The sequence below is a fragment of the Heliconius melpomene genome, chromosome 1 (genome assembly GCF_056956725.1).
Source record: "Heliconius melpomene rosina isolate 202511_hmr_F chromosome 1, ASM5695672v1, whole genome shotgun sequence".
NCBI classification, from domain to species: Eukaryota; Metazoa; Arthropoda; class Insecta; order Lepidoptera; family Nymphalidae; genus Heliconius; species Heliconius melpomene.
The window spans coordinates 8,728,878-8,755,892 of record NC_140389.1 but is presented as its reverse complement, the minus strand read 5'-3'; the positions used below and the strand labels follow the sequence as shown (position 1 = coordinate 8,755,892).

Below are 27,015 nucleotides of genomic sequence, written 5' to 3'. Positions count from 1 at the left end.
AGTAGATTTATTCATAAAAAGCATTGGATATTTATAAAGAATTTTCTGATTGTTTGTTTATTCATTCCTGTCCATCCTAATTTGCAGAACATGACTTATTTAGTATAAAAGGATCTATTTAAATTTTATTTGTCATATTGTTTTTTAGCTTTTGCGTTTCTGTAATGAAGATTATTTTAACATTATCAACGAATCCTTTTTTAAGTATATATTTTTAAGTACATATATATAAATTATTTTTAACGTATTTTAGTTTGTACGAGGCTATTCCCGATTGGATCTTGTAAGATATAAGCCAAAGTAAGCCTTATGAAGATAAGTTAAAACTTAAAAAAGCATCGACAAAAATATAGTACTTAGGTTGCATCTTTTAAAATTGATGCTAACCAATCAGAGAAGGACGAATTGCTTTCATCGAACTGTCAACAGTAAATTGTCAAAGACGAAGAAAATGTATCACACATATGATACGATAAACGGCCCGTAATCCTTGTTATTTATTCCTTATAGGTTAAAATAGTTCCTAGATAGACTTCTCCAAAATGTTAATTAATAGTGCACTTGTGTGCTTCATATATTTCTTATCCACAATATTTTTAACGCTTGCCAGTCGAGATTTTTATCAAATTCTCGGCGTGTCGCGTTCAGCCAACACGAACGAAATTAAAAAAGCTTACAGAAAACTGGCAAAAGCACTTCATCCAGACAAAAATCAAGACGATCCAGATGCTTCTCAAAAATTTCAAGACCTAGGAGCAGCGTACGAGGCTTTGTCTGATCCCGAAAAAAGAGAAATGTATGATAGGTGTGGGGAGGAGTGCCTCAAAAAAGATGGTATGATGAATAATAATGATCCATTTGCAAGTTTCTTTGGAGATTTTGGTTTTCATTTCGGTGGTGATCAACAACATCATGAAACTCCAAAAGGTGCCGATGTTATTATGGAACTTAGTGTTTCTTTAGAAGAACTTTACAACGGAAACTTTATTGAAGTGAGTAATATTATTAAGTAAAAATTTGATCAAATAAATCACCTTCACACTATATCCTGCACACAGAAGAGTAGGCAGAATTTTTCGAGGCAATATTGATTGGCGCAACTCAACGCCGGGCTTTTGCCTTGGTGCCAGAGCGAAGGAATAAAAATATTACTAAATAATAATTCATTCTCAAGTGGGAATTGAACCCACAAGCATGCCATTACAGTCACACCCTTGTGCCCCTGTGCCAGGAGAGCTCAAGTATCATTATTAAATGAAATGAATCTTTATTTTATAGTATTTTTTATTTCTAATAAAAATTAAACTTAACTATCAAAAACTTATATGTATATTATAACATTTTATAGATTACTCGCAACAAACCTGTAATAAAACCAGCATCTGGTACAAGAAAATGTAATTGCAGACAAGAAATGGTAACACGAAACTTAGGCCCAGGTCGGTTCCAAATGATGCAACAAACTGTTTGTGATGAGTGCCCTAATGTTAAACTAGTCAATGAAGAAAGACTTCTAGAAGTTGAGGTATGTATATTTTATTACACAAATTAAACATTTAAAATATATAATAATTTTATATAAAAATATGTTATCATATCTAAAATTTATTATTGTTCATTTTATTGATAATGCTTATCAATAGGTTTACAATCCTGTTTAAAGCAGTTACTTAATTGTCATTTAATAATAGTAACTAAACAGAGTATTATTCATTTATGTTAAGTAGGTATTTAACAAATGTATAAGAATTTTGACGTAGCTTGATGAGAATCTATGTCTTAGTCAGAGTGCCTGGTTGGTTTCCAGGAGGTGCGGGTTCGAGTCCCACTATGTTCAAATTTTAATATGTTTTCCAAATAAGTATTTAACCTTCATCCATTCACATCTTTTATTAAAATTTGTATGAATAAAATATTGTATAAACTTATTTTTATTTGTATATGTTTTTTATATTTATCATTTCATCTTATATTTCACCTTATATTGGGAAAAGTAGGCAGAGGAAATATATACTAGGTTTCCTCTGCCTTATGCATGTAATGCATGTGCCCTGTTCAACAAGATTCTATTAATTTTATGTATATTAATTATTTATCATAGGTAGAGGTAGGAGCGCCAGACAATCACAAATCAAAATTGAGGGGTGAAGGAGAACCTCACATGGATGGAGATCCAGGAGACTTAATATTTGTATTTAAAACAGAGAAACACCCACAATTTACACGCAAGGGAGATGACTTGTATACAAATGTAACAATATCATTACAGGTAATGTTATTTGAACAGAATGTATTTCATAACTAAATAAATATTATTTTAAGCTGTCTTATATTAAGTGACTTTCACAATATTTATTTTTTCACAGTATTTCCAGGTTTATCATTGTGCTGCATAAATAAATTGCATTGGAATTTTCACTTTAATAATATTTATTTTTGAACAGGATGCTTTGACTGGTTTCACATTAGAAATTGTACATTTGGATGGACACAAAGTAAGCGTGTCCCGGGACAAAGTGACATGGGCAGGAGCACGTGTGCGCAAGAAGGGTGAGGGCATGCCCAACTTTGAAAATAACAACTTACATGGAAATCTGTATATTACATTTGACATTGAATTTCCGAAGAAAGATTTCACTGATGAAGAAAAAGAAGGTAACATTTGAGCGATATTAATTAATATTTTAATTTTTTTTTGGCTTTGCACTGTCTTGCAGATTAGACAGTTCTGTGACATTTTCAAAGTTTTACTAATTTTACTAGTTTTAAAGAGTGACTGAATTTAGCACATTGTTTTGTTTACCTGAGTGAATGAATGAAATTAGTTTAAATTTAATCACTCTTTAAAATGGAAATTGGACCCACTACTGTTGTTTTTACTTCAGATGCTGTGCCACTCTGCCGCAAAAGTTTCAGAATATAAATATTGTTTAATAATTAATGATTATGTTTTGTGTTGCAGCTTTGAGAAAATTACTACAGCAGTCACCTAACAACAAAGTGTATAATGGACTCTAGTAATACTTACTGCCAATTATATTTATTATAAGTAGTGAAATGTGTGTTATGTCATGAACAATGTTGAATGTGGAAATAAGATAATGTTCTACTTGGGGGTGATTAAAGTTTTTATAAACTAAAACACTTATTTGATTACGACTTTTTAATCATATTAAAAAAAATTGTAAATAAATCATTTACATATGTATAACTATAAACTATAAAATATTTAAGATATTATAAAATATTTAACACAAGTATAATTCCTTAACTATAAAATATTTTTACTTTTACTTAAGTTTCAAAATTCAGAATTGGCATCAGTGGTTAAAGGTAGAATTTTTACTTTTCCATAATATTTATTCAATATTAATTTTATATACAATGAAATATGTTTCATATTCAGCCTTGCATGCAAATAAACAAACCATGAACGAAAGGTGTTTAGATTATGAACATTGTATGCATTATGTTATTTAAATTGTTTAATACTTTCGTTTCAATATCTTTTTCTACAACTACAATTTAAATAAAATATATAAATTATTTAATATAAATACATAAAAACGATAAACTAAAGTTATTAATAACATAATACCAAAAAGGTGTGATGAGAATTTCTCTCCTTAAATATAATTAAAACATATGCATTAAGATTTAAGATTCATAAACATATCTTATAATTCAATTTATAACTAAAAGGAACAAGAAAGTTGCGCAAATTGGATGGAGTTGATTAATTTATACTTATTTAAAAAGTATGCATCTCTTAACAATAACTGTTGGCACAACTTCTTAATAGATATGTTATCAATAAATGTCTTTTTATGTGATTAACCACGCACATGTAGACACAGCTGTATATAACAATAATAAATCTATATTATATATAATCCCAGCGAGTTTCACATATTAAAAAATTATAATATTATCATTTCTCCTGCTTTTTAAAGAAAGTCTCATGCGATATGAAAGATCTCACTCATAATTGGAAAAAGGGATAGTGGAGTCTTCAGAGTCTCATGACTCTGAAGACTCCACTATCCCAGGTTATTTCTGCTTAGGTGGGTAGATTCCACGGGACGTAAGTACTATGTGACAAATAAGGAAGAGACGGCCATGGGCGTATCAAATATAGTAGTTTAATATTTTCCTTGGGTTCCCTTAGCCTGCAGTAATCCTATGACAGCCGAGTAACGCTTAATGTACGAAATAAAAATTTCCACTTAAATTATTTTATAATGTAGCGCAACTGAAAAGTGGTGATGACGTGAAAAAATTCGAGCTGATGTACATATTATTACGAAGTTAAATAGCAAAATGAAATTAGTAAAAAAGTCAATTTTCCCAACTTTACCTTAAAAATATCCGTTTTGTATAAAGTTTTTTTTATTTTTCAACCTTCATTTCATTTTTTTTAAAGAAAAATTCTGGACTGTGCACCAGAGTATTCTTGGATCAGGATCTTATGCAGGATCTTAACAGAATCAGGTTATACAAGGTGTGAATGTGCATCAAAATACGTAAAAATTGCTCGACATAATACTTAAACGTCTCATAAGAGCCTCCCATTTAACGTGTGACGTAATTTATGGCTCGGCACAAAAATAAATAACATAATATTATTAAAAATAAACTAAGAAACAAGACAGGAGTCGTGGTCGTGCGGCGAGGCGGCGTGCAGCACGGAGTTGACGACGGCGCGCGCCAGGTAGCCCAGCGACACGCCCGGGGCCGCCGCGCCCAGGGAGCCCGCAGCGCCGCCGCTATCCTGTATCATAAGGTTCCCGGTCAGATATCAATCGGTTCAAATATTCTTATACAAACAATGAGAGCATTCATACTATAATACCAATCAAGTTTCGGTCTAATCACGCAATATAATTTTTTCTCATATAAAAATATTTTAACAGATTGAGTTCGGACCGAGAACGACCCGTGACTGATATTATAGTGTGGTTCCGGTTTAAAGCATTAATAATCAACTTTATTATTATCGAGGTGGTCGTGGAGAAGGGGGCAGCGTCTGATTGTAAACGCGATGGTTGTGGTTTATTGATAATAATAAATATCAAAATTAATATTTTATTCAACAGGATATTAAATTTTACGTTTCACAAGCACAACTTTTAAAATAATTCACCAAAATATAATTAACCATAATCATGTCTCATCGGCATAGCGTTTAACTGTACTATAAACATAATGGCTGCAAGTTCCATTTTCACTTGAGGGAATAATTATGTTCTTTTCCTCACTCTGGTAACAAGACATAATTCAACGATATCTAATGAGCACTGGTTCCCTCAGTCCCTCAGATAAAGACTAGATTCCATCTGCCCAAACTGTTACATGCGGGAAACAGCGTGAAGCTCACAAAAAAGAAACATACCTCTCTATGAGTCGCATTTGCGTCATCCAGCAATCTGTCCAGATGTAACGCATGTTGTAAATACAATTCAGGGTTTCTTCTCAATATGGTGGCCAAAACACATAGCAGCTCCACACACAGCTGTCGCCGTTCAGCGGAGGGCACGCGCACTAGCGCTTCTTCTACTAACAAGGCAAATGACAATTCCGATCGCGACATGTTGACAAGGGTCGGCTGCGCTGGTAGAAGGTGACCCTATAAAATGTTATACAATATATAAGTAATTCGTTTTTATTTCCATGTGTAAGTATATGATACATAAATATGTTCGTATGTATATATTTAATTGCGTGTTCAATGGCAGAACTTAACGTTGCACTTTTGACTCCCTTACCAGAGCAAGAAAAGTAAAATTACAATAAATGCGAGATGTTAAATATACATATATTAATATTAACCCAATATATTATTTAAAATTTCGAATTTTCTAGTTTTTGTTTACCTCTATTATTAATCCTTCAGGTGTCCGTAGTAATATATCCCATACTTGAACGTAGAAATGTTTCGGTACCCGACATAAGCATCCTTCTAATCTTCGACGTTGGAGAGGCGTCAATCTTAAAATTATAAAAATAAAATATTTAACGAAAAATATAAACATTTACCTTTTTAAACGTAACGGCACGGGGAGTATATCATAACAACAGTTGGCAAAAAAAATATTACCCTTTTTCCTCCGCCCAATCTGACACAGTAAGTACTTTCTGCAACAAAGTCCTCAACTTATAAGGCGAGAGGCTCTCGATAGTAGCGTCTTGGCGTTTCTCCTGAGGAAATATTTCCAAATAAATACGAATCGCTTCTAGAACCCATCCCACTCGAATTTTGAGAATTCCACGGAACATATCCGGGTTGGTGCCTATAAGACGTCCACAGTAGAGAACGATTTCCTGTTGGGACAAAAAAAAATCAAATTAATATTGAATATTTTTTTTTGTTTAATTTTAAATTATAGTGTTATAAAAAAAGTAATTAAAATAAACAAAATAGGCGTTGATTGGTAGTGCTAGTCAATTAAATATGTAACAATTGAATCTTGTCATTAAACACGATATAGACAAATTAATAATAATGCATTGAATTGAATTCGTGCGTACGCTAAATAACGTACAAAGTACGGCTAAATATTCGTTGCCGTCCTGAAGTTAGGATTTCCAAACTTTCACCCAATGTCATTCAGGAAGAAAATTAATTTGTCCGTTAACCATCTACAGCTAACTTCAGGACAGCCACGACTCGTCGGCTTCACTGTACCTGTTGTAAAACAGCGCCAATTATGTCATACGGTTGTATCGTGGAGTACATGACAGATTGAATTTCGCCGGGAGTCATGGGCTTGTCGAATACTGTTTCCTTATGGCCGATCACTCCCACTGTTAACTATAAAAGAAAAAATATTAATGAAATAATTTTAATAAAAGGTAATATAAATTCGGTTAAATGTAATAATTATAAAAAAACAATAGTAGCGTGACTTAACCTGTGGCTCTTGGACGATTTCCAAAAGGTTGTTTTTACATAATGTATGTAGGTGTAAATGTTAGCAGAGTTTAAGTATTAATATGCCTATACCTGTTTCCCACTAACAAGTACGGTGGTGATGAAGGGGCTGATAGAGTCCACGGTGTGGTTGAGCAGCGACGAGCAGTAGCGCACGGCGCGCCAGTGCCGCAGCACGCCCGCGCTGCCGTACAGTCCCTTCAGGGCCTCCAGGGCACTTGTGCCGTTCACCTGTTGTGCGGTAATGTTGGGCAAACATTTATATACTTATTTGTTTCTGCGTGATAAACGTAGTTAGAATATGAAAAACATATAGTAATAATATTTTTTTATTTATTTTCTGGCACTAAATATATATAAATAGAATATAAACAGCTGCTAAGATAAATATAAGAAAATATTTAGTTCACTCACTCTTAGCTGCATTTACGTGTATTAACTGTGTCTTTAAATGCTGCCATGTACTCTACTTCCGAAGTGGATCCCGCACAATACGGTCACGACGAGTCATGGACAATACGAACGCACCTCATACATAGGCCCCTCGCGCTCCAGCAGGATGCCCCACAGCTGCGCCTGTGCGTACAGGTTGTCGGTGTCGCGCAGCGCCGCCACCACGTCGGCCGAGGGGCGCCCGCGCAGCGCGCCGCAGTCGGGCGCCAGCTCGCGCGCTGTGAGGGTGCGCGGTACGTCCGTCAGCGACTGGTAGCCGATGTAATCATGCTGTAGCTGCTTGAACTGTGTGAACATTTCTGACGGGAAGTCGCCTTGGCTCATGAAGTCCAGGTGTTCTGTTCATTGAATAGTTATATAATAATGGAGGCGTTGAGTGACGGAACTCAACGCCACGCTTTTTATTAGGAAAAAAATATTATTAGTTTTCTTGCTAAACAAGATAAAAGAAGGTAGAGTAGGTATAGGTTTTATTTTTTAACGAAAATAGATCATACCAATACAAGAACTTGAAATAAGGTTTTGCAATCTTCCCAGACGCACTTTAACTCCATCACAATGTCCTTTCTTAAGCATCGCAAATAGATCCAGCATTTGTTTAAAATGTGGATCTCTCATATGCTCCTCTCGAACCAAAAGACATACCGTCGGCCTTCCCGACAAACGCCAGTATCTTTAATGCAAACAATAAATATTTAAGTTATAAATAACATATTGTAGTATAATGTCTAGTTTAGTTCATGAAAAAAGTAACTAAGCATATATGGTATTTGTTAGATGATTTTCAAGAATTTCAATAGGTTCAAAATTATCAAAATTATAATATGTATATATACGTATTAATATATTAATCATTTCTAAATTTAGTAAAATGTTACTTACTTTCCAACGAATTGCAATTCAGTTTTAATATCATCTATTAACAACGCCATATCTCGATATAAGTAGAACTCTGACACTTCAAATATAAGAGGATAACAGAGCACCGTCATACCACACACTCTGTAAATCTGTAAATTATAATTAATTATTATCCATGCATAGAATAAAAAATTTAACAATTTATAATTACATTTTACTGAAAGAAAAAGATGATTTATAATAATTAGACTCTAAAAGTACAACATTCAAATCATTAAACGGGGAGTGTTGAGACACTAAGAGAGCGACAAATGGAATGTTTGGACATCGGGTTTTCACTGTCTACGTCTACCCTGCCAAAAGCAAAGCCTAGTTCGATTCCCGCAGAAGGACCCTTGCCACCCATCCAAGCAGCCACGTAGTGCTTGCAATATCTCAGGGACATAGTAATTTCTTTCCTCCTCGCCCGGTGTAAAACCCAATAAGACTACCAGCATTAACTTGATGTTTGGAGGAAAAAAAACTTACCTTACTTGTACCTAATGAACCAACTGGTCTTATGGGCCTTCCCGTTAACTTTAATTTATTGCACACTCCTAATTCTCTATACACATGAACTAATTGAGTTGAACTGCATATCTGAAATATATGTATAGGTATAATATTTATAAAGAAAATGTAAATCAATGTTATTTATTTAAGTTTAAATAGCTGAAGTTACGATGAGATCACAATTTTTAAATATTATTCATCAGGACTCTAATTTTATTGAATTTTCACAAAATTTACCTTCACTGTTACTTACTTGGACAGGTTCAACTTCGTGTGGGGTTTGTGTTTGGATACCATAAGTACCCATCATAGCTTGAAGTCGCATCGACTCCGCGATTAATACTACTTGAACTACTAAATCAGTAGCTATGCCCTAAAAAAACAAAATATAATAGGTATTACTTGTGTGAAATTACGTTGTACTAAAGCTTATAGAACATCGACTAGTGAAGCTTACTATGCCTTGCCTAAGTCGGTATTGTGAAATGTATCAAACTATTACTTTTAAATTACAGCATAATATTGACAATGTCGAATAAAGCTAGTCAGATGTTTTTCATCTAAAAATATATTTATATGCATTAAAATATGCTTAAATTAAGGGTTAATTTATTTTCAATACTTACAAACGCCGGTTTAGCCTTTATGCACGCATGAAAAAAAGACTTTGTTGTCATAGATGACAATTCCCATACCATTTCGTTATAACTACCAAGAATAATTATTTAAAAAGCTTATATTTGATTTAGTTCTTCATTTCGATAAACTTTTTTATTACAAAATATTTAAAGAAAACAAGAACACATTCTTAAAAAAAAACTTTTGACTCTAATTACATGACAGCATAGAAAACACAATTCTATGTAATTAATATTCAAATAAATATTAATAGTAATATATTATTTCTATAATATATATAGCCATATATTAAAATAAATATAAATTTTAAATTCGGCAGTAGGACATCGTCTGACTATCAATGCGACGATTGTGGCTTCGATTCCCACAAGAGAGTGAATTATTTTCATTCGTCGTTGTGGTAAGAAGCAAGAGTATAGTGTTGTTCCGTCACTTAGCATAAAAGGACTAAAATTAGGCGGATGGTGGGGAGCGGAGTATTTTAACATTAGGTTCCCCCCGTCTTCCCTGCTTTATAAGGGATACATGAAGCTAAAAATATAAAAATTAAAATATATAAATTTTATTAAATAAACATAGAAGCCCACCTGAAAGGCAGAATACCTCCCCGCACGTCGGGGCCGATTGTACGAAGGCAGGTACCTCCGTATAGGATCCAGTTCGTTAACGTGCAACAAGCCACCAGTAAGTAACTGGGCCAGCACGAATAATGACTGCGCCCAGAGGAAAAGGCCTCCTGTGTCTGAACAATTGTAGTGGATATAGAACGGTGTGTTGACACACAAAATTATACTTTTATTTTTAAAATAATAACACTTTCTTATAATAGCCTAGGTCAATACATCCCTAAGGCATGGATCCACGCTACTCTACATCTAGTGTAGTTCACTAGAAGAAGTGTATCTCCTCTTAATTTCTGTACCTTACAGAAAATATATAAAATAAAAGTTATATTTTTACAATAATAATTTCATAAATAATTAACAATTTTTTAAAATTCAATGTGGCTGGCGACATTTTAATATAATGCATTTCAAAATACAAACTGAAAGACGTTGAAAGATTTTTCATTTGCAAAAATATTACATATTTAGTTTCGTCATGAAACAAAGTTTAATTTAAATTTCAAATAGGTAAAATTTAAACTTACATGAGATTTCAATATTAAATATTATAATTACATTACATTTAATAGTACATGGATGCATTAGTACAATTAATTAAGTAAACTATTAAAATAATACCAAAAACCAATAGAGTAGCATGCAAAAAGGGTAGACAATATTTTAGTAGATTTTACACCAAAACAAACAGGAAGTTATAGTTTTCTAATGTTCCACTACTGTTCTAGAAATCATAAATATACAAAAAAGCGTAAAATAAAAAGGTATAAAATACCTTTTTAGGCATATAAAAAAAATAACTAATAATTAAGAAAGTTAAGCTAGAAAGAAACAGAAAATTAGCACAGATTATATCAGAGCATACTTAAGTATGACACGATTTTACCTTTGCCGTCTTCATCACCTGGTTGGTCTGTAACATATTGTTGCTTTGAAAAAAAATTTCCTCATGCATTTTATTTAATGTGTATAACTATAATAAAAATATGTAAAGCAACTGAAAAAAAGTTTTTTTAATAATATTTTTCAGTTATTTTAATATTTTTGATAAATATACATACTAGCTGGAATTCTGCGTACTGAATATGATTCGCTGCGTTCATTATCAATTCCCTCACGCGGAACATAGTAGTACCATGGAATAACAGGATCTGTTAAATAATAGAAAAATAAACATTTTACACGAATTTTCAAATACAATTATTTTATAATAAAAACTGACTATAATCTATCTATTTAAATATCAAAATAAAATAATTCTTTCATTTTCAATATGAAACCGAAAAGAAATTAAATAAAAGCTTTAAATTGTTAATGATCTTTAAAACAATTAACATACCCCCATATTCGTCCATATAGATGCGAGATTTAAGCAATCTCTGATACTCTTCTACTTGATCTGGCAGCGTGCGGAATACACCATCTATGATCATCATTACATAAAAGAGCGGCCATTCTGATTCTATACCTTCAAACTCTTTAAGTTCGCCTTCATTATAATATCTCCTGTTAGGATCTTCTAAAACGCATTTGTAACCATCTCGGCTGAATCTTTTGAAACCATACCTGCCTTGCAGACGATTTAAAATATTGTTTTTAGTTAATTGCAGTAACAGTTCCTCATGGGTGGCAAATGCTGGGAATGATATGGTAGGGAGTAGTGCCGCATCTACGCCCTGTTGAAAATAGTTTATCCATATAAATTAAATTCATACGAAATTGTAACTAATAATATTCATTAGTATACAAAATATTTTCTTTTTGCTAGTTAATCAATATTGTAAATCAAAAGTAGTTGTCTCTTCATAAATCAGAAAGAATTTGTCTGTCTGAAAGTAATGACTGTGGTGGATTCAACGCGACGGTTGTGGATTCGATTCCCATTGAGAAGATGGGATCTTCTCAGCATGCGCAAAAAAGCGTTGCTGATTATGATAGCTGATTTATTATATAGTAATATAGCTCACCTTTGAGCTAGATTCCCTAGGAAGCATAGTCTCGAAGATGCTTCTGTTACGATTGTGAGCGTCGATATCCACGTACACAACACTCCATGATGCCCCTTTATCACCAAATAAATTGCATCCATTGATAGCTTCTAAAGCTGCTTTTGCCATACCTTACATACATAAATACATAATATGTTTAATACTACAAATATTTACACTTTTTGGCTCAAATATGGTTAAAAAAATTAGGAATTAGGAGCAATTTAGTCAGATCAGTTAGATCAGTCAGTCAGATCACTATATACAAAGTAGTTGCAAATGTATATTTAATTAAAAATATAATAATAATATGTTTATGGATGTGAGTCGGAGGAATTTATTTTCTTGTCCCCGCTCTGGTAATAAAGTGTGGCTTGAGTTCCATCACTTTAAAAACAATGATTCGAAAATTAAGCGGAAAGTGGGGACAATTCCCTACACAGTTGTCCTAACAATAATAAGCCTTGCTATATACAGATACCGTATAAAGGTACAAAGAAACGATAAAAACAATATAAATATATATACCTATAGAAGAAGCATGTATCTCCGGTTTGCCATCATTATACTTGGTGCCTCTTTCCCACATACCATAATCAGGAGTCCTATAAGCTCGTTCCACATAATACACTAAGTTTTGTATAAAAGCTACTTCATCCTAAAAATAAATAGTAATTAAATATGATACCTCTATTCATATATTCATAAAATATTTAATTATAGTTATATATTTTGTTATATATATACATATATCTACTGAATGATGATTACAAGCCTAATGGCTGTAGGTTTGATCCCCACTCAGAAGAATGAAATATTTTCATTTACCTGCTCTGGAAGATAATATGTGAAACTGAATTTCCATTGCTCAAAATGCAGTGTTTCAAATTCACACATAAGTGTTTTAACATTAGTTTCTCTCTGCTTATCCTGCTATATACAGGGGAAAAGTATAATGTTAAATAAACCTGTATATTGACCTATGTACTTTTATGTTTCCTTTAATATATCTCATAAAATTTTTGTGCAAATGAATACCTGTGTATAAATAATTTGAAGTCCAGATGTAATCATTTGAACAAGAAACAGGAGATAAAGTGAAATGACATCAATTTGCAAATGATGGTACTGTTCATCACTTAGAACCGGTTCTCCAGTTGTCAAATGAAACTTTACATGAAGAGCGTGGGCTGCACTTTGTCTTGTTTTAAAAGCTTCCACTCTGGATGACTGCTTAATCCAACATTCGAGGATACCTCGCATACATTTAACGGTACTTTGTCCAAGTTCATGTGACTTTCCTCTGTCATCGTCTATTCTCCTAAAAATTGATTTCACACTGTATATGGTGTATAGCAGGGTAGGTGAACCTCCTAAGACACTGCGTTCCCCAATTTCTACACAATTTATGAGATATTGAGTGGTGTAACTGTATGCCATGTTTTATGTTGTTACCAGATGCAGGAAATAAAATTATTTCATTCCCCCAAGTGAGAATTAAACCCACAATTATTGTGCTTACAGTCAGAAGCTTTGCCACTGCATCATGATGGCTTCAGTTAAATATATTTCTTTATAAAAGTACATTTTGTAAATATTAAGGGTAGCATCTTATATTATAAGTAACAATATATGTAGGTTACTTTTTTGTATTACCTATAGGCTTGATACAGACCCCACACTGCAGCAGCACAATATATACTGTCTCTTACACTACCTATGTGTAAATCAGATGAAAGGACTGGAAACAATCCAGTTATGGGACTTTGAAATCTCAATAACTGTCTTTTTACTGCAATTTAGAAAAAAACAAGCAATTAAATAATTTAAAATAAAATAATAAAATTAAAAACTACATAAAATTAAACAAACCAATGGCATAATAAATATCTAACTGTCTCACTGTATCTTCATAGTTTGAGATCTTTAGGAACTGTTGAGCATTTATGTCATCAATACTCCCTTGTCGGATCATTGTATCGGGGAAAGCCTAAATGTAAAAATGTACATTTAAGTTATCGTTTAATTGAAATAAATAATAAAATTTAAAATCAAAATTATGTAATAATCATAACCCACATAAATTATAAAACAGGTTAATTATTGTTACTTTATTACATATCTGTAAGTACTGTTTTCTACTATAACAACTTGTATATTTTTCAAATATATTTTTTTAATATAAATTAAAGTTTATTTCAGCTTCACTGTAATATAGCACACATAGAATATCTATATATTTATTTATGTAATATGTATGTACTTAATTTTAAAAAAATTGAAGAGGTCAAATCCAAGGTTGAATAAATAACAACATTAGAACGTCAATGTCAAAAGTCAAAAAGTATACAAGATATAATAAAAAAACAGCTATAATTAATTATAATGGTAATTTTCATTATGTATGAGAATTTTCATTGTACAGGTAACTGCACCGTACTGTATCTATTTATCATAAAATATTTATTATGGTATCATAAATTATAATAAAAAGAAGTTGTTTAAAATGTACCTATTTATAACTAAATCATATTATAAAATTAGGTATATTTTCGGAATTATTCTGCCAAATATGTAGATTTTTATACCGACCTAAATTGTTTACTTACGGTAGATCACTTTAAATATTCAACTTAACTTCGTATCTAGTATATGTTCCTTGCTCTGTATAGTATAATTTATTTAAATTTTAATTTATATGTCATTTTTATTTTCAACTAGAAAGTTATGTTTTTATAATAATCTGTCATCTGTGTTTGCAATATGAAAAAAATAAACAATAGTGCAATAGTGATTACTTGTTGTTTATTAATTAGGTGCAGTAAAATCGTGATTCTCGTAATGGTCTTCTCGTACCGTTTCGATTGCTAATAAACTTTGTACATTTAATTTATAGGTAAGAGATAATGTATGTTGTAATCTTAATCAACAATTAAATTTAAGATAAGGTCATGTTTAAAGTAAATGTATCTAAATTCTGACATTATATTACACCAACAGAAATGAATAATAATCTTCATCAGCAACAGGATGTTGAAAATACTAGCAGCAGAGATGCTCAGGTTTCAAGGATATATCTTTTACTGTGATATTAATAACTAACCATAATATATGAATGTTATGTTGCACATCAGATTTATTGAAGCATGTTTATTTATTAAATTGTTTTAACCATTGTAATAATGAATAAGTAAGAACTATACTATGTGTCCAAATTAAATTATTCTGTTATAATTATTAAAATATTATTATGCTACTAACTATGAAGTGATTTTTGCACATTAAATTTATTAAATTTTTAATATGGTGGTTGATTTATAAATAAATAATTGAAAATATGTACTGTGCCTTATATTGTGTGTGGGTGAATTTTATATGATTATGATTTAGAATATTTTATGTTTAGTTACTTTATTTTGCAAGTTCATGTTGGTTCATATTAAATTGATATTTAATTTTTAATTGTGCAAAAATGTTTTAACAGATTCATTTATTTAACCTAATTGGAGGAAGTTGGCCACCAGCCCCGAAGGAGCCTGAGAACCCTGAGTATGGGTCAGTGCCCAAGAATTCTAGATGCAATATGCAGCGTACAAGCAATGAACGAATAAAGTCAATGAACCTAATAAATCATTTAGCGCCAGAAAGACGTAAAAATAGGCCTACAACATCTGTTAATACTACAAGTAGTGGCGACACAGTATCTATCAGCAAAATGGTTCAGGATACAAAAAAAATTGATACTGGCTTATTAGTAGGTATGTAATTTAAATTTGCACCTGTGCTTATTAGAATAATAATACTGTTAATAAACTTAATACTGTTCAACTATTTTGTCATTGATCTTGAAACTTAAAATAAGAAAATTATTTAGAAGTATAATATTTATATACTATTTGCTGTTTTATATGTAACATCCACGACTCTAAATATATCATGACCTCTATAAATATTAAAGTCGTGACATATTCAATAAGTTTAGAAAAACCTAATAATAAAACTTATAAATATGAAAAAAAATTTTTTGCTTACCATTTCCATTCTTTTGTGCACTTCACTCATTATTATTAAAAAACAAACTAACAGCTAATTAACAATTATCACATCCTGAGATATAAATACAAACATTAAGTCCCAAGTGGCACAGATTGCATACATGTGTTCTATTTTAGCTTTCCTATTTTCTAATTTTAGGCATACGGCCGCGGTAAGTGATCGGCTGTTACAATGTAGTTTACTTCGACATGTCTCACACGTATTATATCCGAGAGCTCCCTATAGATGAAATACCATTGTGCGTTCTTCAATATGAGCAGAGTATGTCGAAACCGTTAGCGTAATATAGGAAATGATCAAAATTTTGTAGTTTAGTGTTTTTTATTCGTAGATGTCTGCAGTGGGGAAGCACCGGAAGAGTTTTACGATTCTCCTTCATTAGGGTCCCCTCGTGCGATCCCTCCGAAGTCTTCGAATTCTCCGCATTTGCAAGATCACTTGCAAGATGATATTGGCGTCGGCTCACTTGTTGAAGTGGCCACTGATGTCGATCAAAACTATTATGGAGTGGTCAGGTGGATTGGCCTAATTGATGGTAAATATAATTTGGATTACTTTTATTTTTTACATATTATTTCAAAGTTTGTGCCGATAATCAATTGATGACGACCTTAAAAAATATATGTGCGGGTAGTATATAATTTTAATAGTGACAAAAGCAATAATTGGTACAGGAATAAAAATTGTTGTCATAGACTTTTACGTCCAAATGATTTAAGGAAATATAAAATTATATATTTACATTATTTAGAGACCTAAATATTTATAGTAAATTGTTAAAAGAAAGAATGGTATTAAATTAACAATATACTTTGTTAAATTGGAAGAGGTTAGACGAGAATTGGTTTTAAATTATTTTGTAATTATATAATATTTTTTTTAAATACTCTATAAATATATTGTACACAAAAAAATATGAGGGTTATTTAATCTAAATTCTTAACTAGCGAATTAACGATAATTCGATTATTAAAATATATATTTAATAATAAATTTTCCTACTTCAGCTTATATCTAGACGATAGACTTGATTTTTATTTGATTAATTTCTTCCTGACTAAACAATGCCCAGAAGTTCTGTAAACCACAACAAGTCAGAGCGGCCACGACTCGCTGACCATACTATACCCCCCTAACCCATTCCGGGTTAGGGGGGTCTGTCTGTCCAAACACTGCTCTGAGCTCTTTATCTTGCAACATGGGGACCCTATGGAAGCCTAAGTAGTTTCTTCTTTTCTCTCGCCAGATATAGCAACGGCTGGCGTGGAGCTAGAACAAAGTGTATGCGGGCTCGGCGACGGTACCCACAAGGGCGGCCGTCTATTTACTTGCGGTTCGGGGCGCGCTCTCTTTGTACCGCTGCCATTGTGTAGAAGGGATGCTAGGTTTCGGGACACGCCACCGTTGGAGCTGCAACATGTCGATCATAGTGATCAGGTTTGTTTAGATGGCATTTTTAGATAATCACTTATAGGATGGTAGTAAACAAATGGAAAGTGGATATAATTGTTACTTTTATTTACAGTCAAATTGTCTCCTTGTTACTATTTTACAAATTAAAAATCTCCGTAATCCAAAAACAAAAAGTAAAATGTATTTTTATTTTCAGCCAGATTGTCCTGTAGTACCAGGAATAGTACCGCCTCTAAGCTCTCTTGGTGAACTCGCCGGAAAAAATCGCGGTATTCAGGGACACCATAACTCTTGCTACTTGGACGCTACACTCTTCGCCATGTTCACTTTTACAAGTGTGTTTGATGCCCTCTTGTATCGGCCGCCTGAACCTGAGGTATTGTTTTTTATTTTTTTATTTTTTTTTAATCTAAATTTGTTTGTTTTATCTATAATTAAATTACATATTTTTTCTGGTTGTACAACTGAAACATGGCGTTTGTTATAAATTGAGTTAAGGTACCATTGTTTATGCTATGATTCAACGTGAGGGAGATGATTAAAATATTCTATTTAAGTATCATTAAACAAAAGTACATATATATGATGTCCTTTTAAATATATGCTTAATATTTAAATAAATTTTAATTCTAAAATTGAACATAGTGCTTCTAATGTAGCATTCAGAAACACTAAGTCTCAGTAGTCCAACGAATCAGTCAGTCAGTCAGTCAGTAGACCAACAAGTCAGACAAGTGATAAGGTCGCAACAAAGAAGAGTTTACTTACGTTACGTTCATGTATTGATTATTCTATTTGTAGTAGGTAAGCTTAATTTTTTGTCAGAATAATCTATTTTTAAATATTTTTTATTTGAGGATAAAAAGATTAGTTTTTTTTTTAATATTTCTGTTAAGTAGTATTACTGAGGCCATTGTGTCGGTGTGTCAGGACTCGCCGCACTACGGGGAGGTGCAGCGCGTGCTGCGCGAAGAGGTGGTGAACCCGCTGCGGCGCCACGGCTACGTGCGCGCCGACCGCGTCATGAAGCTACGCACGCTGCTCGAGCGCCTTTCCGACGTGCCCGGACTCACCACCGAGGAAAAGGTATACTTCGTGCCCTTGCTACCGTCCAGCACACCTATTCTTTCAAATAATTCATAATTTTAAAACCCACGGAACAAAAAGTTCTAAAAAGAAAACAAACGTCTAGAAAAGTTATGATAATCCTTAAGCAGCTGAACATATTTTCTTGAATGATTAAGCCACAAATTGAACTATAAAAATTAAATAAAAAAAAACAAATGCAGGTTATCCGTTTGGAAGCTAGGATGCCACAAACACAAATACACCTCAAACTTATAGTATATATATATATAATAACTAGCGGCCCGCCCGCGGCTTCGCCTGCGTGAACTACGTTATTATTAATTTCTGTCTCCATGAGTACCTAGGTCCTATAAGTGACGTCCATGCAAAATTTGAGACTCCTAGCATTTGTAGTAACGAAGTTTCATACAAACTTTCTACTCCAAAAACAACCCCTTAGAAGTCGAATATTGAAAATTCCCGTCTTAGCGAGTACCTACGTCCTATAAGTAGCTCCTATGCAAAATTTGAGATTCCTATCACATGTAGTTTCTGAGATTTCATGATGAGTGACCTTTCGATTTTATATATATAGATAGATAAATACATCAAGCTTACAACAACAATTTTGTCTATACAAACTACAAACATTAAATAAATTGTATGTAATAATTCTTATTAAGCAGCAGCATTGAGCTGAGACAGACAAGACTATGAATAACATTTTCTAACAGTGCAGTGCTTATTATATATAGATTTAAGTGACTATTTCAATTATAATTTTATTATTATTTAAATAAAACTTTTTGTTTAAGGATGTTTGAAATATTATTATTAAAGTTTATTAAACTCACGTGCTAAAGTATTTGGCTAGCAAAAATATTGCCTAAAATAACTACTCCAATCTATCTACATATTACAGGACCCAGAAGAATTCTTAAATGGTCTCGTAGCACAACTACTAAGAGCTGAACCTTTTCTTAAACTATCGTCAGGACAAGAGGCCTACTGTTACCAGCTATTTGTGGAGAAAGATGAACATATAACACTGCCAACAGTACAGCAGTTGTTGGAACAGTCTTTTGCAACGTCTGGTGTTAAACTTAGTGAGGTATGTCATATAAAAACTTAGAGATTATTTTAAATAAATGTACCAACTTTACAACTGTACGATTCACAATAAGTTAAAAACAAAGTGCTAAAAAGGTTGTATAAGCAAATATAGTTCGAGGTACGTTAAAAAAAAACCATGTATTTTCTTTTTTTTTAATAAAAATGATCTCTTAGAGGCAAAAGAATCATTATAATATGTTGAGAAGTGTGGCTTTGCTAAAGAAATTCTACAAAAAACATCATTTAATATGCCAGCCATGTTTTATGCTTAGTTTACAGGACTATCGGCCAACCGTGGTACCCTCGGTAAGTAAATAATCGTAAGATTATTTAGATCTTGAGTGTACAGTATACAGAAGTTCAAAAAACCTAACTTCAGGATAACCACAATTCTTCGACCACATTGTAATATTGGTTTATATTTCAGGTTCCAGCTGCTTTTATAATACAAATGCCCCGATTTGGTAAACAATATAAGCTATATCAGCGCGTACAACCATCCCCCCTCTTGGATGTCACTGACCTCATTGAGGGATGTGAGTATAAATTCTTACTTAATAGAGTTAATGTGTGTATGTATGTTTATGTGATAAATAACTTATTTATATTTAATAATTTCATACTTGTTCTAAAATAATATGATTACTTTTTGCACCTTTCTTCTATCTTTATGTAATAAATCCTTTCAAATGGTTGCCTGTAAGAAATCGCTTTAAGTGATAAGGTCGCCATTGCACTTTTTACTCTCTTTTTATAAATATCATGAACTGTAATTTTATTATTTCTTCGTTTTTATTGCAATAAAGTATTATTATATATATCATTTATTACGAAATAAAAAACGATATTATTTAAGTAGAGCTTAAAGATTTATTTTCAAAAATTTGTAATGATAAATGAGTTTAAACTTATGCATTTTAAAAATAATTTGAGCTTGTTTACACCTTTACTCTGTGTCTATTTATTTCAGTTTGTTAATTGCTAAAACTATATTAACAAAATGAAATACCTAGAAGCTGTCTAATTCTCCACAGACTTTTTTTACAACCTTAAAATATTAAAAATAGGAAAAAATTATGAAAATTACGCTAATTAAATTCTTTGCAGAAATAAGTTTGTTTATCTAAATTGTATTTGGGGGAAAAAAAACTGTTTAATATTATTGAGGCCGTCGTGATGTATCGGCATAGGGTCAGACTGAAAACGTGACGATTGTTGACTCGAACCCCACTCCGAGCAATGAATTATTTTCATTCCCTCGTTCTGGTAGCAAGACCAAGCATTGAGTTGCCCCACTTAGATGCAATGTCTCACAAATTAAACGGTGCGTGGGATACTGTTTTAACACTAAGTTCCCTAATTCTACCCTACCATATGCTAAATAAATGAAATATCCAAGTTGTTTCCAGTACCCCGCCAGTGCACGGTGTGCGGCGCTCTAGCCCGCTGGGAGTGCGGCGCGTGCGCGGCGGGCGCACTGGACGCAGGTGCGCTCTGCAACGCGTGTCTACGACTGGCGCATTCTACACGCCCCTCCCATAAGGTACTGTTTATTGCCAAATTATCATATTCTTTTTTTAGGCTTAGTAGGGTAAGCAGAGTTAACCTAGTTAAGTTCTCTACTTTCAGCTGTTGACTGGTGGCACTCAACTCTGTTTTTTGTTTCTTTAGTTTTACCAGAGCGGGAAATGGTAATAAATTCTTGCGCGTGGAGATTGACCCATCGCGTTTACAGCCAGATGTTGCGCCATGTTTTATGTGTAGTTGAAAATTTTTAAGCATAACTATCGAAAAGTATTTTACTTTAAGTAAGTATATAAAATCAGCGTCACGCTGTATCCTGTACACAGCAGGGTCAAGTAGAGAGAATCAAGACACTCCGTCCCCCACTTTCTGCCGAATTCTGGGGACATTGCAAGTAAGTATGTAGATATATCTACATATATCGTGTATTGTCGGTTAAAATTTCAAACTAATAAGAATATGTACAATTAGATAAAAAATAAGCCAATCATTTCACTCTTTTATGCTTTAATAGTTTTGTTTATCTTGAGCTTCATTTCTTCTGTACTTACCAAAGCGACAAAATGAAAATAATTTATTACCCCCCCCAAGTGAAAATCAAATCCACAACTGTGCTGCTGAGCGCGACGGCCTCATTAACATTATATTTAAAAATATCAACGTATCTCAAAACATTCACAGGCAACCCCGCTGTCAATATGTGAGGAATACGCGAACATTCTAGAGTCGTGTCCCATTCCACGCGTATATATGGAACTGTTTGCGGTGCTATGCATAGAGACGAGTCACTACGTCGCCTTTGTGAAGACGGGGGCAGGACATGATGCGCCATGGTGCTTCTTTGACTCGATGGCTGATAGAAAAGGTATTATATCTTCACGCCGCATCTTGAATCAAAACCCATAGTTAAGACACTCCGTTCCACATTTCCGCCATATTTTAGTGACATTGATTATTTAGTGGCGAAATCAAGGGAATCGAATTCCACCTTTGTTTATAATCAAAGCTGTGTCACGGTGCCATAATCCACTTCAACTTCAAAAAATTGTATTTTTGTTTATTAGCTTTTATTTAAGTCATTTCTAAAATCACAACAAGTTGCTGTCTAAGTCAATTCATTAAACAAGCTAATATTTTATACAATTTTTCTCGAACTCATGTCAAATACTTTATACAGATTTGACATGAGTTCTGAGCTGAGATTAGCATGCCCAAACGAACATGCCGAGAATTAATAAGTCATTGTTTATTACATAGAAATATTTGCCTCCAATAATCAGTTACATATTTATTAAATGTATAGATTGATGTAGTATATGAATGTATCCAGGTGAACGCAACGGCTACAACATCCCGGAAGTGGTGCAGATAGAGGAGCTAGCGGCGTGGCTGAGCCCAGAGGGGCGAGCGCTGCACGCCGCCGCGCTGGAGCGCCACCTGCCTGCACCCGCCAAGCGCCTGCTCGCCGATGCCTATATGTGCTTCTATAGGAGCCCAGACCTTGCTATGTACCGTTAGATCGTCCCTCTGGATGCATTTACACTACTCTACATTTAGTGCCCTAGATGATAATATAGTGCAGTCAAAAATCACATGTCTACTACCAAAATCAGAACTCATACTTCTTTACATTAAAATAATAAGTATTTAGGAGATGACAATAGCTACAATATCACCGAGGTAGTAGCAGTAACAGCTCAGCAATCGTTTGGTCGCCTATGTGCTATATGGGCATATAAGGGCATGCTTACAACTTTTTAATAGTGTCAAGAGAGCACATGTAGGTAGTTAGAAACTTAGAAAATTTAGCTAGGAACCATGTTGCATAAAGTGTCTTCTTTTTATTTCGTAAATGTAATCTTTCTTTCACTGAATGGCGGAACTCAACGCCACGATTTGTCTTCTAATCAGAACGAGGAAATAAAAATAATTAATTTTACCGAAAGATATTCAAATCCACAACTATGGCGTTTACGAGCAGCACAATGTTGCATTGCCACTTTATAATAAATTAATATCTAAATCTAAAGTTACTTTTTCTACAATAATTGTTTTCTTGGGCTTAAGAAATTATCATTCCAAATTCATATACATTTTTATATTGTTATTTAAAAATGTACAATAACGATATTTCAAATGTAGTTTCATAGATTATAGAATTATAATTAAAGGAAATTCATTTAAAATGATTATAAGAATTTGAATTTATGAATAAAGTATTATTTTTTAAAGTTACATTTTATTTATATTAATAATATAGTAAATGAATTTAAATTGAATGAGATTCATTTATTTCTTGTAGTCTCTAAACTATTATATATCTAATATATCTAAATATATCTAAACTATTGTTAATTTTTCATTAAATGATTAATAAGTAAATTAATAAGTGTTTTTTTTAAATACTTTTATTGTTTAAATATAACAACATAATATTAAAAAGCAACTATTCACATAGATATCTAAATTAAAGTTTATTATAAAAAATATACTCATTACTTTTTAAGTATAGCAGTAAAGTGGACACTTTAAATTATGTTCACTTAATATAAAATGTTGACTTATTCAATAAAAATGTACTTTTATATTAGTTATGTATTTCAATGTGTCTACTATGTTCTTAATGGATACTGTATTATATACCATATATTTTTTTAAAGTATTTGTGGTAATGTTCAGAAAGCTCTGGTAAACAAATATAACAACAACTTCATATATTATGCACCACAGTCACTGTAATGAGTGTTTTTAACATAAATTTACTAAAAGTCCTTATATTAGTACTAAAGTACAATTAAGTGCGTAATATTTAGACACGCGTTACACAGAGGCACAAGCATACAAGTGACTATGTGCAACGGTTGTGATTGTGATTCAATTCCCACTTGGGGGAATAAAATTTTTAATATATTAATTTCTTCGTTCTGGTAATTAGGCAAAGCACGGCGTTGAGTTCCGCCACTCGATACGTAATGCCTTGAGCGACGGAAAGTGCGAGACAGAGTCTACTCTCTCTCTCTCTTTTTCCCTCTCTCCTCTCTGCCTATACTGCCATATGCTAATACAGTGTGAACCTAAATAAAACATGAGATTCCTACAGTATGATATTAATGACTTAGAATATTATCCTTAGAGTAGTCAACATCTCTATAATAATAGACTGCTATTGGTCCCTTAAATAACTTATACACTAAAAAAGTAAGAACACATTAAAATATATTAATATGATGAAGTAATTTACGCAGATCTTTTTTTTATGGAAAAAATTGTTAGTTTATACTGGTTCTACAACTCTTCATGATCTTTATAATATTTGGTATCACAATGGCAATCAAACTTTGGTTGGGGTACATGAGTCATTCCTTCCCTTACATTCACTTCACCAGTATTCCTTTTACTCCATTTCTAAAAGACAAAAAGTATATAGTGAAATTAATTTTTTTCTATACAGCTAACTATTAACCTTTGGTTTAAAATACTTTTTTTAGCATCACACTCCCCTTAACAGAGTTAAGCACTCCATTCTTCATTTCCCAGCTAACTCAATGCCGTGCTTTGTCTTGTTACAGTGTCGTAAAGGAAATGAAAATAATTAATTCCTCTAAGTTGGAATTGAACCCACAACCTTAGCACTTAAATTCAGACATTGAGTTGCTTTATCACAGTGACGTCATTACTTACTTTAAACAATATGGCATGGTAACAAATTATGTGTTGAGGCAACAAATTCTCATTTGCATATTCCTTTGCATTTCTAGCTATTTTGTAAGCTTCATCTTCATGTTCTCTCGCCCATTTTATTTTTTCTACTAAGTCTGACAAATCTCCTTTAATAGGTATATAATGTTCCCAAGGTTTTAATTGTTTATAGAAATGTTCATAGTATGAAGAATCTTGTTTTAAAACTAAACCACCACCAGATAGAAGGTAGGGAAATCTATAAGCTGCTACAGTCCCATCAATATTGATTTGATATTTGTACTGAAAATTAAGAAATATACCAATAACCCATTTCTTTGACAGTATGTATAACACCATTTCAATATATTAAATAACATACATCAAAAAACTTAAAAAATGAAATATGTGGCTGTTTTGGACCATATTCAGCTTCTTTATCTCGAAAGAAGAAAAAGTTTGTTAGAGAAGCATTAATTAGGTCAGGATGTTTGTGAGCAATATCAATCAATTGTAATCTCTCAGCACGGGAATCGCGTCCACGCCAAAATGCACGATTTTCTCTATCCCTCCATTTATATTCAATACTACCTTGTACTGACAATGTGTCTATGGTAACCCTAAAAGTATATAATTAACACTAAATTAGATTTATTTAACTTTTTTTATTTTAAAACACTTTTTTAATTTAAAACACATTAGAAATTTATCAATATTATTGCTGCTATATTGCTATCCAGTTTTGCCACATTTTGCCTACCAATGCAGGTCAATGAAAATAATTTACATATTTCATATCATTCAAGAAAGGATCAAATAATCATTGCATTTACAATCAGATAATACTCCTCTGCATCACAATAGTCCCTTGTACAGTTGTAAAATTCATGCAATGATTGATCCTATCAAGGTTTTTTGTAGGTCTTGTCTGCCCAACCTGCTTAATGATGAGGATAAGGAACAAAATCAATATTACAATTTACCTTCCCATATTTTCTAATGTTGATTCGGTGATATCATATGTAGGCATCACAATATCATTTGTTCCATCACTACCACACCAAGAAAATATAGGTAATAGTTCACTCCTTTTATGTATTAATGGCCAGTCTCCAAGATTTATCACAAGTTCCATATCAGGTATAATAACTTTTCTTGTTAATGAAAGTAAAATATTATCAGCAAACATATTAAATCCCACATGTTTACCATAGCAATCTCTATGAATAAGGTTTTCTTTTATAACATAATGACAGAAACTTATACTCTCTGGCTTATGGTATTTTTCAATAATTTTATCAATTTCAGTACTAATTTGTACATTTTTGAATGGTTTTAAATCATTTTCTACTTGATCATATGATTTGGGACATTCATAATTCGCAAGCCAGGTATCTAAATCTTCTTGAGGGCAATTACATTGATCTGGTTGTATTGGACCTGAGTTTTTTTTAAATAATTTAACCAAATATAATTTTATACTATAAAATAATTGTTGTCCACTAAAGTTTTAAATTAATGCTTACCTTCAAATTTATAGGGAGAATTGTGAATATGCTTGTTTTTATAATAAATACTAATGACAAGGTTAGAACAAGTTTCATATAATTTATAACGCACAATAAACGTGCCATCCTTGCGATCCAAAGTGTTAATCCATATTCTACAATGACTATTTATGAAAGACTTCCCACTTATTTCTACAGCAAATTTACTTGCAAGCTCTGTGGAATATCTGCAATACGTAAAAGTATGCTATAAACATGCCATTATCATTTAAAATGTATACAAAATATGATCTTACGTTTTTTCGTTAAATGTAGTGAAATTTACGAAAAAATATCTCGCCGGCATCACAATATTTTTAGGTTGTAAGCCAGGACCATGTATTTTAATTTCGTGACCAACAATTGTATTTGATAAAGAAAATAATATTAACAATGATAAAAATAAGTTGCAAAGAGCCATTTCAAAAGTTTCGCTAAATATAAAATATAAAATATTTAATAATATAGTTGATAAATTTGTACTCGACAAGTAGACATTCTATTTGTTTACATTTTTTTTAATTTTGAGACTGACGTTATGTTTATGATATTCGGGTTTAAATGTTGCT

At 32.3% G+C, this 27,015-nt stretch overlaps 4 protein-coding genes across 11 annotated transcripts; 2 read left to right on the top strand and 2 right to left on the bottom strand.

Annotated features, from left to right (window-relative positions):
* Nucleotides 1-420: 420 nt before the first annotated feature.
* shv (DnaJ heat shock protein family member shriveled) lies at nt 421-3,142 on the top strand. The gene is made up of 5 exons (XM_085193343.1): nt 421-992; nt 1,349-1,525; nt 2,102-2,269; nt 2,445-2,655; nt 2,963-3,142. Exons 1-5 carry the CDS (start codon nt 543-545, stop codon nt 3,016-3,018), a joined length of 1,062 nt encoding a protein of 353 aa, XP_085049469.1. The 5' UTR covers nt 421-542; the 3' UTR covers nt 3,019-3,142.
* Nucleotides 3,047-16,238, bottom strand: LOC146541219 (putative phosphorylase b kinase regulatory subunit beta). 4 transcript variants are annotated; one of them, XM_085193061.1, is made up of 22 exons: nt 16,080-16,238; nt 13,920-14,037; nt 13,704-13,839; nt 13,086-13,368; nt 12,576-12,705; nt 12,027-12,178; nt 11,399-11,735; nt 11,121-11,210; nt 10,946-10,972; nt 10,024-10,178; nt 9,424-9,438; nt 9,051-9,170; nt 8,774-8,884; nt 8,267-8,394; nt 7,882-8,057; nt 7,460-7,722; nt 7,004-7,162; nt 6,686-6,811; nt 6,098-6,321; nt 5,874-5,988; nt 5,393-5,626; nt 3,047-4,771 (listed from the first exon to the last, which is right to left on the bottom strand). In XM_085193061.1, exons 1-22 carry the CDS (start codon nt 16,107-16,109, stop codon nt 4,637-4,639), a joined length of 3,264 nt encoding a protein of 1,087 aa, XP_085049187.1. In that variant the 5' UTR covers nt 16,110-16,238; the 3' UTR covers nt 3,047-4,636. The 4 variants fall into 4 exon arrangements, with proteins under 4 accessions (XP_085049187.1, XP_085049211.1, XP_085049193.1 ...); XM_085193085.1 differs by lacking the exon at nt 16,080-16,238 and adding an exon at nt 14,127-14,349; XM_085193067.1 differs by lacking the exon at nt 9,424-9,438.
* CYLD (ubiquitin carboxyl-terminal hydrolase CYLD) lies at nt 14,757-23,607 on the top strand. Of its 5 annotated transcripts, none has more exons than XR_014878442.1 (12): nt 14,773-14,943; nt 15,048-15,109; nt 15,532-15,805; nt 16,435-16,638; nt 17,350-17,540; nt 17,713-17,892; nt 18,447-18,602; nt 19,507-19,695; nt 20,125-20,233; nt 21,097-21,240; nt 21,903-22,086; nt 22,552-23,607. XR_014878442.1 is itself a non-coding variant. In XM_085193204.1 (12 exons), exons 2-12 carry the CDS (start codon nt 15,050-15,052, stop codon nt 22,737-22,739), a joined length of 1,869 nt encoding a protein of 622 aa, XP_085049330.1. In that variant the 5' UTR covers nt 14,776-14,943; nt 15,048-15,049; the 3' UTR covers nt 22,740-23,607. The 5 variants fall into 5 exon arrangements, 4 of the variants coding, with proteins under 4 accessions (XP_085049337.1, XP_085049330.1, XP_085049346.1 ...); XM_085193204.1 differs by having other exon boundaries at nt 14,776-14,943; nt 21,107-21,240; XM_085193211.1 differs by lacking the exon at nt 15,048-15,109 and having other exon boundaries at nt 14,757-14,943; nt 21,107-21,240.
* Nucleotides 22,993-26,993, bottom strand: LOC146541217 (protein O-glucosyltransferase 2-like). Its single transcript, XM_085193255.1, has 6 exons — nt 26,704-26,993; nt 26,426-26,634; nt 25,883-26,339; nt 25,282-25,519; nt 24,903-25,202; nt 22,993-24,626 (listed from the first exon to the last, which is right to left on the bottom strand). The coding sequence occupies exons 1-6, from the start codon at nt 26,865-26,867 to the stop codon at nt 24,507-24,509; spliced, it is 1,488 nt and encodes a 495-aa protein (XP_085049381.1). The 5' UTR covers nt 26,868-26,993; the 3' UTR covers nt 22,993-24,506.
* Nucleotides 26,994-27,015: the final 22 nt, after the last annotated feature.